The 16,839-nt window shown below is 30.6% G+C and overlaps 1 protein-coding gene across 1 annotated transcript; it reads left to right on the forward strand.

Annotated features, from left to right (window-relative positions):
- The first annotated feature begins 504 nt into the window (after positions 1–504).
- Positions 505–1,697, forward strand: LOC18614687 (non-specific lipid transfer protein GPI-anchored 14-like). The gene is made up of 3 exons (XM_007052561.3): positions 505–979; positions 1,181–1,282; positions 1,373–1,697. The coding sequence occupies exons 1-3, from the start codon at positions 643–645 to the stop codon at positions 1,519–1,521; spliced, it is 588 nt and encodes a 195-aa protein (XP_007052623.3). The 5' UTR covers positions 505–642; the 3' UTR covers positions 1,522–1,697.
- The last annotated feature ends 15,142 nt before the right edge of the window (positions 1,698–16,839 follow it).

The raw sequence follows: 16,839 nt of genomic DNA on the forward strand, positions 1-16,839 counted from the left end.
CAAACGAATCAAACTCACCTCATGTTAACAATCAATCTCAAACTAGCTACCTGTGGAAGACTCGGTCCACTTCTAGGACCATATGGGTGATGAATCTTAAACAAGTTAGAAGCATATATGATAAACTCAAACTCTAAAAACACCTATACATGAACAATCTATTACTACTAGTATTAGTCTTTTTTTAAAAGTACTACTAGTATTAGTTATTTAGTTATATTTATCCAAATCGATAGAAAGATATGGCCGTGGTAGGTGATCTGGTTTAGGCTACAGACGCAGATAGGTGCTGTTGCTGACATTTGAAGGTAGGGTCCACCATTAGGGTTTCCACAGCGGTTCAGGCCTCACCAACCATTTATGTCGCTCACGCGTGAAGGCCTCAACTTCAGTAAACAAGACAAAAGCACTGCAAGTGGCGAGGAGCCACTTTAATTATTACTTGTTAGTGACCTTAGCAATCATGGAAATTAGTAAATGACTACAGTCAACATATATATATTCCATCTTCTTTCCATCCGCGCTCAACCACCTCAATCCACGATCCATCTAAACTTAAATAGCCAAGCAAGGCATAAGCTAGGTTTAACCCTTCCTGTTTGAGATTCAAGCGTCTGGATTTGTGTCTTTTAGTTTAGCAGCATGTTACGCAGCGCTGCACTAGGACTTAAATTTGGGTTGCTGCTAGCGACAATCATGGTTAGCTCCGCCATGGCTGATTCTGATCAAGACAAAGAGGAGTGCACACAGCAACTGGTAGCACTAGCCACATGTCTGCCTTATGTCGGGGGAGATGCCAAAGCTCCAACACCAGACTGCTGCAGTGGTCTTAAGCAAGTTCTCAATAACAACAAGAAGTGTTTGTGCGTTATAATTAAAGATAGAAATGACCCTGACCTAGGTCTGAATATCAATGTTACACTTGCTTTGGCTTTGCCTTCTGTTTGCAATGCACCTGCTAATGTTTCCAAGTGTCCTGGTATGTACAGTTTCAGGGTTATATGGTTCCGATGCTAGCTATTTGTTTTTAATTTCTTAATTAATACATTTTTTATTCAACTGCATTAATTATTATATCTTTTAAATTTCAAGTTCATTTAAAATGTTCGAAATTAATAAAGTTCAAATAATTATCACTCTACTTAATTGATGAATTAAATTTTGGTCAATGTTAATGCAGAGCTTTTACACATGGATCCCAATTCCCGAGAAGCTCAAGTTTTCTATCAGCTTTCCAAGAGTTCCAATGGTGGTGCCAACAACCCTGCTCCTAGTCCCACAGGTAAAATTTCATACTTTTGTTTTTTAAGTTGCCCTTTATTCACTTCACATATTTAGGATAACGCATTTTGTTGTTTATGTCAACGAAAAGGAAATTCCATAAGTTCTAAAAGCGAGGGAGCAAATATTCCACAGAAGGGAGATGGGTGTTGCAGTACTGGAAAGAGATGGTTAAGATTGGAGATTATTACCGGATGGACACTGCTTTGGAATTTCGTGGGTTCCTATTTGTTCATATAAAGACACACGCCAAACCGAGATTAATATTGTTCAGTTCTCTCAAGGAGCTGTCTAGTTGATTAATTATATGTGCTGCTAGTATTATTTATCTTTTGAGTGATTGAAATTTGTTGTAAAATTTTTTTTATTATTATTATTTTTAAATAAAAAGATCATACATTAATCAATGAATTAAATACTCGACGTAAAGATTTATTGAAATTATTATAAAAAGTTATAAATTTAATAAAAAAATTATATATATATATATCAATATATATAATATTGATTTCATAACTTTCCTAACACTTCTAAATCAGAGTAATATTTGAAAGAACCAAAAAAGAATTAAGCTTATTTACGCTCTAAAATTTAAAAATTCATCATATATAATGCAGAGCAATTGTGAATGGGGATCAATCAAGATGAATCTTACCCACAGTGGCAATCTAAAATACAGACATAGAATCAGAGGCAAATCTAGTCTCCTAGCAAACAAAACAAAAGAATTGCCACTACGGTCTTATGCCATGAAGGAAAAAACAAGTAAAAAGACTCAAGAGGCCAATGAAATCTATTAGCAAACAAAAAACACTTCCTTTCCAATTGGATATGAGGCTTGGGCTTGACCCACGCAAAGTAACTCTGACCTAACCTTTCATTATTTTTCTTTAAATTTCTGTCTTGCAAGCCGTCACCCTCGCATTTCTTGGCGCCATTAGCCCCCAATCCGGGCTAATTCCTACAAAAATGCCCATCATTCAGGATTCCAGGTCCAGGTGATATATCTCTGCTGTGTTAGAACTTAAAAACTGCATCTTTGTGTCGAGAATAGAGGAGAAATCTGCAAACGCCTACTCCACCAACGGCATTTAGCTCTTTTAAATATAGCTGAAATCGGGCAATGAACTCAAGAATCGATCTCACAAATACATAAAGGAATTGAAAAAATCAAAGCTAATTTATAACAAAGAAAAAACAAAATCGTTAGATTGATAAAATGGGTGCAATACGGGGAAAGGAAATAACTGGGTTTCCTGCCGGCGGCATTGCAATCCAACGAACAGAAAAGAGGTTCAGAGATCTGTTGATGAGCTAGGCGGGGAGTGAAGAAGGCGGACTAGAAAAATAAAAAAAATAAAAAAACAAAAAGAGAAAATAAGAAAGACAATGGTGAGGGTCAGGAGACTGCTATAAAGGGACAGGATAATGCATAATTACTTTAAAATCTTAAATGGCTTGCTTCCGATATCACGTTCGGCCTTAGATCTACTAACAAGCTACAACCACTTTGAATTGGGTGTGGATACAAAAGAATTTTTAATTGCCCATATCAAATCAATTCTTCAAAATTCAAATAAATAAATGTTTAAAAATGAATTTTTAAGTTTCAGCATTTTAAGAATTTTTACAGTTTTTTTATGAATTTTGAAAATTTTTAAAGTTTTTTTAAAAGATTTTTAGAGATTTTTATGGTTTTTAAGCGATTTTTATTAATTTTTAAGGGTTTTTAAGAATTTTTATGCATTTTTAAGAATTTTTATAATTTTTTAATTGAAAGAACAGATATTCGAATCATACACCAACCAATAAATCAAATACTCAGGTGTTAAGGATTTTAATGGCTTTTAAAGAATTTTAAATGATTTTTAAGTTTGAGGATTTTAAAGCTTTTTTATAGTTTTTCAAGTATTTTTAAAGATTTTTAAGGATTCTTAGGGATTTTTAAGGATTTTAAATGATTTTCAATGATTTTTAAGATTTTTAAGGAGACTTAAGGATATTTAAGGATTTTAAAGTATTTTTTAATGATTTTTAAAATTAAGGATTTTATGGTTTTTTTTTATAGTTTTTTAAGATTTTTAAAGTTTTCTTATGAATTTTTAAGATTTTTAAAGGATTTTCAAGGACTTTTAAAAGATTTTCAAAGATTTTTTAATAGATTTTTAAGGATTTTAAAAGACTTTTAAGGTTTTTATATATTTTTAAGAATTTTTATGTTTTTTTAGAGGGTTTTTTAAAGATTATTAAGTTTGAGGATTTTAAGGTTTTTTGTAATTTTTTTATGAAATTTGAAAGATTTTAAAGGTTTTTTTAAGGATTTTGGGGGATTTTTAAAGGGATTTTTAATGATTTTTAAGTATTTTTAAGGTTAAGGATTTTAACCTTTTTGTAGATTTTAAATGATTTTTATAGATTTTTAGGGATTTTTAAAAAATTCAAGGAATTTTAAAAATATTTTTAAAGTCTTTTTATGGTTTTTTAAAAAGATTTTTAAGGTTTTAAAAATTTTTTAAGGATTTTTAAAGATTTTTACTCATTTTTAAGGATTTTTTTTGGTTTTTAAAGAATTTTAAAAGATTTTTATGTTTAAGGATTTTAAATTTTTTTTATAATTTTTGGAGGATTTTGAAAGGTTTTTATGTTTTTTAAAAGATTTTTAAGGATTATTAAGTTTAAGGATTTTAAGGGTTTTTTTATAGTTTTTTATGGAATTTAAAGGATTTTTTAAAAGATTCTTAGGGATTTTTAAGGTTTTTAAGAGATTTTTAACGATTTTTAAGGATTTTTGAGGTTGAGGATTTTAATGATTTTTAAGGATTTTCAAAAAATTTTAAGGTTTTTTAAAGAATTTTAATGGATTCTTAATGTTTTTTAAAAGATTTTTAAAGGTTTTTTTAGGCTTTTTAAGGATTTTTTTTATGAATTTTTATGCTTTTTAATGGATTTTATATGTTTTTTAAGTTTAAGGTTTTTTTATAATTTTTCAGGGATTTCTTAAAATTTTTTGAGGATTCTTAGAGATTTTAAAGAATTTTGAAAGATTTTGAAGGATTTTTAAGAAGACTTAAGGATATTTAAGGAGTTTCAACAATTTTTAAGGATTTTAAATGATTTTTAAGTATTTTTGAGGTTAATGATTTTATAATTTTTTATAGTTTTTTAAGAATTTTTAAGGTTTTATGATAAATTTTTAAGAATTTTTAAAGTTTTGAAAGAATTTTTAAAATTATGCATTTTAAGGTTTTTTTTATAGATTTTAAAGGATTTTCAAGTACTTTTAAGGATTTTTAAAGATATTTAAGAATTTTTATGGGTTTTTAAGGTTTTTAAAGATATTTTAAAGGCTTTTTAGGGTATTTTAAAGGCTTTTTAGGGTCTTTTTAAACAATTTAAAGATTTTTTTATTGATTTTTTAGGATTTTTAAGGTATTTTTAAATATTTTTATAGTTTTTATAGATTTTTAAGAAATTTGAAAATTTTTTTAGGTTTTTAAGAGATTTTTAATGATTTTTAAGAATTTTTAAGTTTCGTAAGGATTTTTAAGATTATGGATTTTTAGGGACTTTTAAGTATTTTTAATGTTTTTTAGGATTTTAATGAATTTTAAAGGATTTTGAAAGATTTGAAAGGATTTTAAGAATTTTTAAGGCTTTTAAAAGGTTTTTTTTATAAAGATTTTTAGGTTCTTTAAAGATTTTAATGATTTTTAAGGTTAAGAATTTTAAGGTTTTTTATAATATTATAAGGAATTTTGAGGGTTTTTGTGGACTTTTAAAGATTTTAAAAGGATTTTTAAAGTTTTTAAAAGGTTTTGAAGGTCTTTTTTAAAGATTTTTAAGGATTTTAATAGATTTTTAAAGTTTTTAAAGCATTTTTAAGTATTTGTAAGCATTCTTAAAGTTTTTTAAAGTTAATTGAAGGTTTTTTTTGTTAGTTTTTTAAATATTTTTAAGGATTTTATAAGATTTGTAAAGATTTTTAAGATTTTTAAAGATTTTTAAGGTTTTGTATGTATTTTTATAGATTTTTAAAGTTACGGATTTTTAAGTATTTTTAAGAATTTTAAAAGATTTAAAAGATTTAAAAGATTTTTAAGGTTTTGTAAGTCATTTTATGGATTTTTAAAGTTTACGGATTTTTAAGTATTTTTAAGGATTTCTAAAGTTTTTAAAGCATTTTAAGTATTTTTTAAGATACTTAAGGTTTTTCATGAGTTTTTAGGGATTTTTAAGGTTTTTAAAGAATTTTTAAAGTTAAGGAGTTTAAAGTGTTGGCTCTATAAGTTTTTGATGATAGCAAAATATTTCCACTCTTTAATGTCTAGTTATACTACTAGAGTTTATAGGATGAAAATGTATGTCAATAATAAATTTATTACTAGAAAGCAAACATCAAAATTCATCAAAATGCAAATGAGCAACAAACAGAAGTCTCTTAGTCGGACAACCAAGGGAGTTAGTTAGCTAAAATCTAAAAGTGAAATTGGTTGGTTTAAAGACAGTAAGCTCTTAATCGATTAACAGAGTAAAGCAGATTGCGAGAGAGAGAAAATTTAATTGACTAAGAAGTATGGTTAGCCAACTAAAAACACATTGTCTAAGATTTTGAATTTGAATGTCTGAAACCAAACTAATGGCTAGAAAGGATTCTAAACTGTTTCTAATGGTCTGAAGCTGTCAACATCCATCATAGTTGACTTTTTAAGTATAAAAGATATCTCAAACGGTTAAAAAGACAATCAGATGCTTCAAGAACAAAAAAAAGATAAAAATAGCAAAAATTCTCTCAATCTTTCTTACATTTCACTCAAATCTTTGTAATAGAGTTTAACACTTCATCTTGTACCATTTAGATCAGGTTAGTGATTATACGTACTTCACCATATCTGTAATCTTTGATTACTTACAGTGTGCGAGGCACTTTAAGAGGATTAATAAAGCTTGGTTTAGTTTGGTTGTTGTTGTAGGTTCTAATTAAGTTTTAAAAAAGTTAATTTTGAGTTTTGATTGATCACGGGAAATACTATTGTTAAAGGATGTAGCTAACTTAAAAATGCTTAAAATGACCTTCAACATCTTTAAAAAGATCCTAAAAATTCTTGAAAATGCCTTAAAAATTCTTAAAATTCGTAATAAATAATTAAAAAAATTAAAAATCCTTTAAAAACAGAAAAAATCCTCAAAATCCTTGAAAAATCTTTTAAAAAAACCTTAAATATTCTTAGAAAGACCTAAAAAATGCTTAAAAATCTATGAAAAAAAAACTTAACAACCCTTAAAAAAACTTTAAATATCTTTTAAAAATGATTTAAAAAACTTTAAAAATCTATAAAATCACTTAAAAATCTTTTGAAATCTACAAAAAAAACCTTAAAAAAGCTTACAATGACCTTAAACATATTTAAAAAAGAGCCTAAAAATCCCTGAAAATGTCTTAAAAAATTTTGAAAATTCGCAATAAATAAGTAAAAAAATTAAAAATCACTTAAAAAACATAAAAAATCCTTCAAATTCCTTGAAAAATCTCTAAAAAAACCTTAAATATCTATAAAATGATCCTAAAAATGCTTAAAAATCTATGAAAGAAACCTTAAAAATACTTCAAAAGACTTTAAAAATATTTTAAAAATAACTTACAAAATCTTAAAAATCCATAAAATACTTTGAAAATACCATAAAAATTTTTTGAAATACATGAAAAAAACCTTAAAAAAGCTTAGAATGACCTTAAACATCCTTGAAAAGATCATAAAAATCCTTGAAAATGCCTTAAAAATTCTTAAATTCGTAATAAATAATTAGGAAAATTAAAAATCTATTGAAAACATCAAAAATCCTTAAAATTATTTGAAAAATCTCTAAAAAACCTTAAATATACTTAGAAGGACTTTAAAAATGCTTTTAAATCTATGAAAAAAAAACCGTTAACAATCCTTAAAAAGACTTTAAAAGTATTTTAAAAAAAGCTTAAAAAACCTTAAAAATTCATAAAATCACTTAAAAATCTTTGAAAACACCTTAAAAATCCTTTGAAACATATGAAAAAAACCTTAAAAGTGCTTAGGATGACCTTAAACATCCTTAAAAAGACCCTAAAAATCTTTGAAAATGCCTTAAAAAATCTTTAAAATTTGTAATAAATAATTAAAAAATAAAAAACCCTTAAAAGTATAAAAAACCCTTCAAATTTCTTAAAAAATCTCTAAAAAACCTTAAATCCATAAAAGGACCTTAAAAAAGCTTTAACATAAATAAAAAAAATCCTTAAAAATCCTCAAAAAGACTTGAAAAATCTTTTAAAAATGACTTAAAAAACTTTAAAAATCCATAAAATCCCTCGAAAATTTTTGAAAACACCTTAAAAATCCATTGAAATTCATGAAAAAAACTTTAAAAATGCTTGGAATGACCTTGAACATTCTTAACAAGACTCTAGAAATACTTGAAAATAACTTAAAAAATAATTAAAAGTCGTAATAAATAATTAAGAAAGTTAAAAACCCATCAAAAACGTAAAAAATCCTTCAAATTCCTTTAAAAATCTCTAAAAAACCTTAAAAAAAACTTTAAAAATCTTTTAAAAATAACTTAAAAAACCTTAAAAATTCATAAAATCCCTTAAAAATAATTGAAAACACCTCAAAAATCTTTTGAAATCTATAAACATCCTAAAAAAGACCCTAATAGTTCTTGAAAATGCCTTAAAAAATCCTTAAAATTCATAATAAATAATTAAAAAAATTTAAAATCCCTTAAAAACATAAAAAATACTTCAAATTCCTTAAAATATCCCTAAAAAACCTTAAATATCCTTGAAAAGAACTTAAAAATGCATAAAAATCCGTAAAATACTTTGAAAACACCTTAAAAATGTTTTGAAATCTATGAAAGAAAGCTTAAAAATGCTTAGAATTACCTTACACATCATTAAAAAGATCTTAAAAATCCTTGAAAATGCCTTAAAATTCTTAAAATTAAAAAAAATTAAAAATCTCTTGAAAACATTAAAAATCCTTCAAAGTCCTTGAAAAATCTTTAGAAAACCTAAATACTTTTAAAAGGATCTTAAAAGTACTTAAAAATCTTTGAAAAAATTCTAAAAATAGCTAAAAAGATTTTAAAAATCTTTTAAAAGTTACTTAACGCACCTTAAAAATCCGTAAAATGCTTTGAGAATCCTTGAAAACACCTTAAAAATCCTTTGAAATCCTTGAAAATACTTTAAAAATTCTTTCAAATCCATAAAACAAACCTTTAAAATACTTATAATGACCTTAAACATCCTCAAAAAAGACCTTAAAAATCCTTGAAAATGCCTTTAAAAATCCCTAAAATTTGTAATAAATGATTAAAAAAATTAAAAATCCCTTAAAAACATAAAAAATACTTCAAATTCTTTGAAAAATCCCTAAAAAATCTTAAATATCCTTAAAAGGACCTTAAAAATGCTTTAAAATTCATGAAAAAACTTTAAAAATGCATCAAAAGACTTTAAAAATGTTTTAAAAATAACTTACAAAACCTTAAAAGTCTGTAAAATACTTTGAAAACACCTTAAAAATCTTTTGAAATCCATGAAAAAAAACTTAAAGATGCTTAGTATGACCTTAAACATACTTAAAAAGATCCTAAAATTCCTTGAAAATGCCTTAAAAAGTACTTAAAATTGTAATAAATAATTAAAAAAATTAAAAATCCCTTAAAAACATCTAAAATCCTTCAAAATCCTTGAAAAATCTCTAAAAAGCCTTAAATATCCTTTGAAGGACCTTACAAACGCTTAAAAATCCATAAAAAGAAAAACCTTAACAATCCTTAAAAACACTTTAAAAATGTTAAAAGAATGACTTAAAAAAGTTTCAAAATCCATGAAATCACTTAAAAATCCTTGAAAACACCTAAAAAATCTTTTGAAATCTATGAGAAAAACCTTAAACATGCTTAAAATGACCTTAAACATCCTTAAAAAGACCCTAAGAATCCTTGAAAATGACTTAAAATTTTTTTAAAATTCGTAATAAATAATTAAGAAATTAAAAATCCCTTAAAAACATAAAAAATACATCAAATTCCTTGAAAAATCCTTAAAAAACCTTAAATATCCTTAAAAGGACCTAAAAATGCTTAAAAATCTTTGAAAAAAAAACCTTAAAAATGCTTCAAAAGACTTTAAAAATCTTTCAAAAATAACTTACAAAAGCTTAAAAATCCATAAAATACTTTAAAAACACCTTAAAAATCTTTTGAAATGCATGATAAAAAACTTAAAAAATGCTTAGAATGACCTTAAACATCTTTAAAAGGATCCTAAAAATCCTTAAAAATGCCTTAAAAAATTTTTAAAATTCGTAATAAATAACTATGAAAATTAAAAATTCCTTAAAAACATAAAAAACCTTTAAATTTATTGAAAAATCTCTAAAAAAATCTTAAATATCCCTAAAAGGACCTTAAAAATGCTTAAAAATCCATAAAAAAAACTTAAAAATGCTTCGAAAGACTTTAAAAACTCTTTAAACATAACTTACAAAATCTTAAAAATCCGTAAAATACTTTGAAAATACCTTAAAATTTTTTTGAAATCCATGAAAAAAAACTTAAAAATGATTAGAATGACCTTAAACATCCTTAAAAAGGTCCTAAAAATACTTGGAAATGCCTTAAAAAATCCTTAAATTCGTAATAAATAATTAAAGAAATTAAAAATCCCTTCAAAACATAAAAAATCCTTCAAAATCTGAGAAAAATCTCTAAAGAACCTTATATATCTTTAGAAGGACCTCAAAAATGCTTAAAAATCTATGAAAAAAAACTTAATAACCCGTAAAAAGACTTTAAAATTTTTTTAAAAATAACTTACAAACCGTAAAAATCTACAAAATCACTTAAAAATCCTTTGAAACCTATGATAAAAACCTTAAAAATGCTTAGAATGACCTTAAACATCTTTAAAAGGAGCATAAAATCCTTGAAAATGTCTTAAAAAAATCCTTAAAATTCGTAATAAATAACTGAGAAAATTAAAAATCCCTTAAAAACATAAAAAATCCTTTAAATTTATTGAAAAATCTCTAAAAATTCTTAAATATCCCTAAAAGAACCTTAAAAATACTTAAAAATTCATAAAAAAACCTTAAAAATACTTCAAAAGACTTTAAAAATCCTTTAAACATAACTTACAAAACCTTAAAAATCCATAAAATACTTTGAAAAGACGTTAAAAATCTTTTGAAATCCATGAAAAAAAACTTAAAAATGATTAGAATGACCTTAAACATCCTTAAAAAGGACCTAAAAATACTTGAAAATGCCTTAGAAAATCCTTAAAATTCGTAATAAATAATTAAGAAAATTAAAAATTCATTAAAAATATAAAAAATCTTTCAAAATCCTTGAAAAATCTTTAAAAAACCTTAAATATCCTTAGAAGTGTTGGTTCCATTAGTTTTTTATGATAACAAAACATTCTCACTCATTTATGTCTAACTATGCTACTTGAGTGTGCAAGATGAAAAATGTATGCCAATAGTAAGTTAATCACTAAAAGGCAAATATCAAATCTTATAAGAATGAGAAGTTAAAGTTGAGCCACAAAAACAGAAGCCTCTTAGTTGGATAAAGAAGGAAGTTAGTTAACTAAAATTCAAGAATGGAGATGGCTGGTTCAGAGATAGAGACGATTTAATCGATTAAGAATAATTGTTAGTCGACTAAGAGCTAACTAGCAGAAACTGAGTTCAGAGATAAAGACAACTTAGTTGACTAAAAGCATTCTGTCAGAAAATTTGAATTTAATGTTAGAAAATAGAATAACGGCTAGAATTGTCTCCAAACTGTTTCCCAACGGTCAGACACTGTCAAACATCCATCAGAGTTGGTTATTCAAGTATAAAAACCCTTCTCAATGACTAAGAATGAGATCCAAGGTTTCCAAAAACAAAAAAAGAGCTTAAAAATAGCAAGAAATTCTCTGCATACTCTTTGCACTTCACTCCAATCTTTGTAATTGTGATAAGCATGTCACTTTGTACGATTTAGATCAGGTTAGTGATCATAGGTACATCCTTATTTCTTTTCTCTTTGAATACTTAGAGTGAGCGAGTCACTCTAAGATGTGTATTCAAGCCTGGGTTAGTTTGGTTTAAGTGTATAGGTTCTAACTTAGCCTAGAAAAAGTTAGTTTTGAGTTTTGGTTGATCCTGGTAAAAACCATTGTGAAAGGTTTTTGCTGAGCCTACAAAAACCATTGTAAAAGCTTAGTGAAAGCTTGGAATTCCACCGTTTTTAGTGATATTGTTTGAAAAATCACTAAAAACGGTAGTGGATGTAGGTCTTTGACCGAACCACTATAAATTGTTGAGTATTATCTGCATTGTTTTATGTTTCATTTCCATTCTTTCTTAAATTTTTTCTTCATTCTCCATCGAATTAGTCATAATTGATCTTCAACTTGCTCCCAATTTGGAGCCAATTTTAGTAAGAGTAAAAAAATGCTATTCCCTTTCCTCTAGCACATTTATTTGAGACCAACAAGAAGGACCTAAAAAATGCTTAAAAATCCATGAGAAAAAAAACTTAACAACCCCTAAAAGACTTTAAATATGTTTAAAAGAATCTAAAAGATGCTTAAAAATCTATGAAAAAAGCCTTAAAAATGCTTCAAAATACTTCAAAAATCTTTAAAAAATGTTTTAAAAAACTTTAAAATTCCTAGAAATTCCTTGAAAACTTCTTAAAAATCCATTGAAGATTCCCATTAGCAGAGAAAAAGAGGACATAGCATATTGGGCCCTTACACCGAATGAAGATTTTTCCACTAAAAGTGCTTGGGAGTTATTGAGACAACGAAAACAGGAGAATCTAGTGGGTCAACTGATTTGGCATAAGTCTATTCCCCTCACTGTCTCTTTCTTTTTGTGGCGCACGTTGAATAACTGGATTCTAGTGGAGGTGCGAATGAAAACCAAAGGTATTCAGCTTGCATCAAAATGTCTTTGTTGTAAATCAGAGGAATCATTGCTGCATGTTTTATGGGAAAGTTCTGTTGCACAACAGGTTTGGAATTTTTTCTCAAAATTCTTCCAAATCTATGTTCACAATCCTCAAAATATTTTGCAAATCCTGAATTCTTGGTACTACTCAGGTGATTTTACTAAACCGGGACATATTAGAACATTAATACCTTTGTTTATTTTCTGGTTCTTATGGGTTGAAAGGAATGATGCAAAGCATAGGGACCTAGGCATGTATCCTGATAGAATTATTTGGCGAATTATGAAAATGTTGAGACAGCTGTTTCAAGGTGGTTTATTGTGTAAATGGCAGTGGAAAACGGATCTTGACATTGCTATACATTGGGGATTTAATTTTGCACAGGAGAGACAGGCTCGACCAAAAATTATTCATTGGACTAAACCATTGATAGGTGAACTTAAGTTGAATGTTGATGGTAGTTCTAAGGACGAGTTTCAAAATGCTGTTGGTGGAGGTGTATTGAGGGACCATACAGGTAATCTTATTTTTGGGTTCTCAGAAAACTTTGGTTATCAAAATTCATTGCAAGCAGAATTATTGGCTCTCCACAAAGGACTTTGCTTATGTATGGAATATAATGTGTCACGAGTATGGATAGAGATGGATGCCCAGGTAGTTATACAAATGATACAAAATAATCATAAAGGCTTTTGCAAAATTCGATATTTGTTAGAGTCTATTAAAAAATGCTTGCAGGTCATCTCTGTTCGCATATCTCATATCCACAAGGAAGGAAATCAAGCTACTGATTTTTTATCGAAATGTGGTCACACTCATCAGAATCTCCATGTCTTCACAGAAGCACAAGGTGAATTCCGAGGTATCTTGCGATTAGACAAAACAAATTTACCTTATGTTAGATTTCAATAAATGTAAAGGAGTAGTACTCCTAATTTATTTTAAATGTTTTTATTTCTTTATCCATTTAGGGTCTTGTAACTTGGCAGAGTTCTGGTTTTATGATTGCACTCACAAATATGCACATAAATTGAAACTTTCCAATCTAGGTGCTTTTCAAAATTTTCCTCGTTCGCATGTATTTCTGGAGGTTAGGTTTATGTCCCCCTCCCTTATGTACTTAATTTTTCCTATTATTAATAAAATAAATACCGGGTAGCTGGGCCATACGAGAATTTCTAGTTAAAAAAAAAAAACCCTAAACCCTAAACCCCAAACCACAACCCCCAACCCGCAAGCCCGAAACTCGAACCCCGAACCCCGAACCCCAAACCTTCAACCCCAAACCCTAAACCCCTCACCCTTTACCCCTAAACCCTAACCCCTAACCCCTAACCCCTAACCCCAAAACCCTAACCCTAACCCTTAACCCTTAAACCCTAACCCCAAACCCCAAACCCCAAACCCTCAACCCTCAACCCTAACACCTAACCCCTAACCCCTAAACCTTAAACCTAACCCTAACCCCTAACCCCTAACCCTTAACCCTTAACCCCTAAACCCTAAACCCTAAACCCTAAACCCTAAACCCAAAAAAAAAAAAAAAATCATGCAAAACGCTCTCAACCAACATGAGTTCCCAACCCTTCCCACCATGCACAGCTTGCCCTCTGGCCGACCGCCTGACCTCCACCGACTGTCGCTGACAGCCAACTTGCCACCACCGACAGCTCACCAACAACCACCGACAGCACCCCCTAGTCTGTCAACATCAACCCCAACCACCACCTAGTCTAAACACTCACAGCTACCACAGTCCCACGGCTACCAGCAAGTCATAGAAACCCAGATTCAGCCACCATCCTCCCCTCGGTTCCAAAAAAAGTCATTCCTTTCTATTGTTTCAGGAGAAAAACCTCCGGTGGTGCCACTTACCAAAGATCCATTTATGTACAAGGACAGACCTGCTGCTGCCTTTTTTGAGGACGAGATACAAACACTAGCACAGCCATTCAAGAGGTCCCTTGTAGGTAAGTTCTCCAGGATGCCAAAGTTGCAAGATGTAAGAGCTGCGTTCAAAGGGATAAGTTTAGCGGGGGCTTATGAAGTTAGATGGCTAGATTACAAACACGTTCTCATCCACTTGTCCAATGAACAAGATTTCAACCGCATTTGGACCAAGCAGAATTGGTTCATAGCAACTCAAAAAATGAGGGTGTTCAAGTGGACTCCAGAGTTTGAATCGAAGAAAGAGTCAGCTGTAGTTTCAGTTTGGATTTCCCTTCCCAACCTGAAAGCCCATCTGTTTGAGAAATCAACTTTGTTGTTAATCGCAAAAATGGTAAGACAACCATTATATGTTGATGAAGCAACAGCCAACGGGTCCCGACCAAGCGTAGCTCGAGTATACATGGAGTATGACTGCAGAAAACCACCGGTGGACCAAGTTTAGATAGTGGTTCAAAACAAGGAAACGGGTACAGTTATTAACGATTATCCTCAAAGAGTGGAGTTTGCTCAAATGCCAGCTTACTGTGACCACTGTTGTCACGTTGGCCACAAGGAAATCGATTGTATAGTTCTGGGCAATAAAACTAAACCACTTGGGACTACTAAATCTCCTCTTTCTAAACTAGAAGATGGGGGAAGAAGAGTAGGGTTCGAAGAGGATGGAGATTTGATAATGGAAAAAAGAAAAAATATTGAAAAAAGAAAAAATCCAGAGAATGGAAAAATACTGTATCCGAAGTAACCGCCAAAACATCACCAAAGGTGGCAACCAGTGAACAAAGGCAGCACAAGTGGGGTTAAGAGTTGGCAGGGCAAGGAGGCGAGGTTGGATAGAGCTTCGAAGGACGAAAACATTTTAAGTTATAATCGTTTTCACACCATCTCGGAAGAAAATGAAGAAGAGTATACTCGAACTGCAAAGCATGGGAATGAAGTAAACGAGAAGAACAATGAAGAAATAACAACCATGGGCTAGAAAGCAAAAGATGAAGCCGGAAAGATAGAGGGTTTATACCGTGAGACGACGGAAAAACGGAGGATTGGCGTGAAGGACTAGATCGGTAACGGCAACCCCGAAGAAGCTGAGATGGCAGACGTACTTTCTGCAAATTCGCAGATTTTGGGAGATAGTGAGCAAGGAACATTTCACGAAAATGGGGTGATGGGCAGCTTCAAAATCATGTGGAAGAACGTGAGGGACATGCAAAAAAGGAAAGCGGGAACTCAATGAATATTCAAAATAATAAAAATATAATCACGAGTCAACAAAAGGAGTCGGAAGGGCAGCATACTACGGTAAGATTTCAAAAGGAAGAAAGGTAGCAGAAATCGACTGCGCGAATGACAGGACCCAGTTTGCAAGCTGCAGACATGCAGCGGTCAGACAAGGCTTCGGACTGAGAGCCCTTTGACGTGACAGCGTAAGCAGGGAAGGAGGGAACCTTGGCATTTGCAGAAAATAGGACTGCCACTCAGCAAAGCAAGCGGGACCCAACAAAAGCCAACCTAGCCTGCAAAGAAAAATATTCAAACAAATCTACTGTTGGTGATGGGATATTGACTCATGACACTATGCAAGTAAGTACATGTGAGCAAAATTTTAATTATTATTGCTTGCAGCATCCAAAGCAAGCTATACCTGCACCGCACGAGACCGCACAAATTGAAAAGGAGACTGCAGCAGAAGCCTTGAGGCAAGCAGCGACGGGACAGCAGAAACATACAGCTGAGCAGAATGAAAGGGAGAAACATGAGGGAGGAAAACGGGTTGCAACAATTACAACTGAGCTAAATTCAAAACAAAATGACGCGAACGAGATATCCCTCGAAACCAGAGTGCAGGGCCAAGCGAAAATCCAATCAACCGAGAACCAAGAAAGAGTAAGGGAGTTTAGGGTGTAGGGGTTAGGGGTTAGGGGTTAAGGGTTTAAGGTTTGGGGTGTGGGCTTTGGGGTTTATGGTTTGGGGTTTAGGGGTTAGGGGTTAGGGGTTTAGGGGTTTGGAGTTAGGGTTTAGGGTTAGCGGTTAGGGGTTGGGGTTTAGGGTTAGGGTTTAAGGGTTAGGGTTTAAGGGTTAGGGGTTAGGGTTTAGGGGTTTCAGGTTAGGGATTGGGGGTTAGGGGTTAGGGGTTTGGGGTTAGGGGTTAGGGTTTCAGGTTTTAGGGTCTAGGGGTTCAAATTTTAGGGTTTAGGGTGTGGGGTTTGGGATTTGAGGTTTAGGGTTTAGGGTTTAAGGTTTAGGGTTTAGGGTTGGGGTTTGGGGCTTGGGGCTCGGGGTTTGTGTTTTGGGGTGAGGGGTTAGGGGTTAGGGTTTGGGGTTTGGGGGTTGAGGTTGGGGTTTGGGGTTTGGGGTTTAGGGTTTTGAGTTTTGGGTTTCGAGGTTCGGGGTTTGGGGTTTAGGGGTTAGGGTTTAGGGTTTAGGGTTTAGGGTTTAGGGTTTAGGGTTTAGGGTTTAGGGTTTAGGGTTTAGGGTTTAGGGGTTTTTTTTTTTTTTTTTTATGCTGGAAATTCACGCAGGGCCCAGCTACCCTGTTAATTTTTATTAATAACGAAATAAAATTACAAAGGAGGGGGGCATAAACCGTACCTCCAAGTTACATGATTATAAGAAAGG

Source organism: Theobroma cacao, chromosome 1 (genome assembly GCF_053813885.1).
Source record: "Theobroma cacao isolate CCN51 chromosome 1, ASM5381388v1, whole genome shotgun sequence".
Classification (NCBI taxonomy): Eukaryota; Viridiplantae; Streptophyta; class Magnoliopsida; order Malvales; family Malvaceae; genus Theobroma; species Theobroma cacao.

Excerpts from the sequence above, each read along its gene's own strand:
- LOC18614687 (XM_007052561.3), top strand. The coding sequence starts at position 643 with ATGTTACGCAGCGCTGCACTAGGACTTAAATTTGGGTTGCTGCTAGCG. Across the intron at positions 980-1,180 it reads TAATGTTTCCAAGTGTCCTG|AGCTTTTACACATGGATCCC; the intron begins GTATGTACAGTT and ends ATGTTAATGCAG. Across the intron at positions 1,283-1,372 it reads CCCTGCTCCTAGTCCCACAG|GAAATTCCATAAGTTCTAAA; the intron begins GTAAAATTTCAT and ends GTCAACGAAAAG.